Source organism: Berghia stephanieae, chromosome 5 (assembly GCF_034508935.2).
Source record: "Berghia stephanieae isolate SIO BIC M18660-M18661 chromosome 5, UCSD_Bste_1.3, whole genome shotgun sequence".
Classification (NCBI taxonomy): Eukaryota; Metazoa; Mollusca; class Gastropoda; order Nudibranchia; family Aeolidiidae; genus Berghia; species Berghia stephanieae.
The window spans coordinates 17,550,755-17,553,254 of record NC_088364.1 but is presented as its reverse complement, the minus strand read 5'-3'; the positions used below and the strand labels follow the sequence as shown (position 1 = coordinate 17,553,254).

The window sequence follows — 2,500 nt, the reverse complement described above, 5'->3', positions numbered from 1 at the left end:
TGTTGTAATGGGGAGGCCTTCCGAAGGCTCCTCGTGCTAAGGGAAACAACTCAAATATTCCCTCAACCATCCCTAAGGAAAAATAAAACCTAGTACCTTTAACTAACCCTAATAGGAAAAACAAACGGAAGGCCTCCCTTGTAATTTAATCGACGTGTACATATTTGCAGATCTGATAACTCAAATTGTTATGGGCTCATTGTTGTAATGGAAATACTCTCAACCAGTCCATTACAATAGTGTCAAATCAGGTCCATAATTATAATTGCGTCCGGTTATCAAACCAGCTAATTTGTGCCCCTAGAATGTAATATATTATGTACTTACAAAAAAAAAAAAAAAAAAAAAAAAAAATAAACAAACCCCCAAAACCAAACCAAACAAAACAAAACAAAACAAGTAATCTAGATAATATGTGTTACCTTCACTTACCACTAATTCATGCCCTTTCAAGTATAACGTGGATTCTTATAATTATAACATTTCTTTCTCTTCTTTTTTTTTCTTTTCTATTTTATCTTGGTAAAATATCATCGTGTCTAATTTGAGTGCTCTGCCGAATGTGTATCGGATTTTCCCAATGATATGAGCAATAAATAATTTGATTGGTGACACTTTGTACGATCGCTCATACTTCATCACCCATTCTCGTATGCAGTAATAAATAACAATGTGAAATTGAATGTAAGCTTCAATTTCAAATACGAAAACAAATAAAACGGACGTTTCGGTTTTCCCCTTTATCAACAAAATAGGATGAATGAAACACTACAGACGAATGAGATAATATGGTAGTGGCGTTGTTTAGACGAATAAACAAAAACATTGATGGCAGGAACCCGAAACGTCCATTTTATCTGTTTTCGTATATTAAAGCTTACATTCAATTTCACATTGTTATTTATTTCTTCGAGCTTCGAGCAGCACCATTTACATATGCTGTAATAATAATTTAAAATTAAAGTACAGATCTGTCTGCCCAAATGAAACAACGTTAAACAATACACGTTTTAACTTAACTGCTCATGATTTTGTGAAAACCGATCATCTCTTTTGCTATCTAAAAACACAGCAGAATAATGAAAATGTTGCTGCTTGAAGCTCGAAGGAAAAAAAATATAACGATAAGTATTGAATTGTAAGCTTCAATTTATTAGACGAAGGCAGATACTGTGGACGTTCTGGGTTTTCCCTTTATCACAGAATGAATGAAATGCTCCAGCCGAATGAGATAATGTGATAGTTTATCAGAATGGGAAAATTACCAGTCTGGCGTGTCTGATTCACACTAGCTAGATAATTTATCAACTCTGGTCCCATGCCCCCGGCCCCTCCCATGAATGATACTTAATAATTCTAAAAACAACCTTTATTTTACGTTGGGGGGGGGGGGGGGGGGGGGGGGGGGAGGGTCCTGATGGCTCTATTGGGAGAGCACTAGCCGATCCTGGGTGAAGTATGCATACGTTTTTTTTCTTCTGATCCCCACCCCTCCCCTTGTCCACCAGAAGTGATTGGGTCGCTGGGTTTGATAGATCTGGCGAAAAGTACAGCGTCCTATCCAAAGGGTATCAAACAATTTCTTTTGTCCGATTAACGCACGCTATTGAAACCGGTAAACTCCGGCTCTTCGGGCCTTATGAGTCTGGAGAACTACCTATGTCAGGTTGACTCTGTGGTTAAGATTATGAATTAATAACGTTATCTAATCCTTGGGAATTTATTTTGAATGCCTTTGACTTTCTCACAGGTAATTTCCATAAGCTTAAAATGGGAATTCCCGTTGACACACGACACATTAGTGAACTGTTTTTCCAATAGCCGTATCTCCGAAACACCATTTCCCCATTCAACTATTGTCAATGAGGTAAGGTAATATAAAATTTATTTTTCTTACTGAAATGACAACATAGTTTCTTCATTCTTTGATGTACGCATTGTTAACTCCATAGTATCGTCTACGTCTAACCTTGTCGTTATTCAAACTACTAGTTTGTCCAAATTTAGTGTGAAATGTATTATATAGGCCTATGTGTATTGAAACTTGTATAGTTTTATAGGTATGTAAATTCATTTCTCGTCAATGCCTCTTATTTTAATAAAATACAACTTTGTACGTACTCATCGACTAAAATCTACGTATGTCTGTAACTTTTCCATTGTTAATATCAAGCGTAAACTTAACGCAAAAAAAAAAAAATCAAAAATAAAATGTCATCCTAGAGTTTCGTCAACAAATTAGAGATTAAAATGAAAAAAAAAAAAAAAAAAAAAAAAAGAAAGTTAAATCTGCCAACAAAAAAAAAAAATAAGAAAAAAAAAAAAAAAAAAGAGAAACAAAACATGTAATGCTACGAATGGTATTTAACCTGATTTCTTTACAGAAGAGAGTGGAATAAATGACAATGTATCGTGAACACAATCAAGGTGAGAACTCAGATAATGTGCTACTCGAATACCCAACACCCAACGCTATGACAATGGGAATTGTAATCGGGAT

The 2,500-nt window shown here is 35.1% G+C and overlaps 2 protein-coding genes across 2 annotated transcripts in view; both read right to left on the bottom strand.

Annotated features, from left to right (window-relative positions):
* LOC144974091 (uncharacterized) overlaps window positions 1-589 on the bottom strand; it is a 12,267-nt gene extending 11,678 nt beyond the window's left edge. The window contains exon 1 of the mRNA XM_078916983.1: window positions 433-589. The gene's annotated coding sequence lies outside the window, so the exon portion shown is untranslated. The remainder of the gene's footprint in view (window positions 1-432) is intronic.
* LOC144973867 (hematopoietic prostaglandin D synthase-like) overlaps window positions 1-2,500 on the bottom strand; it is a 6,165-nt gene that overhangs the window by 490 nt on the left and 3,175 nt on the right. The window contains 1 exon segment of the mRNA XM_078916756.1: window positions 1,734-1,853. Coding sequence (XP_078772882.1) covers window positions 1,734-1,853 — 120 coding nt within the window.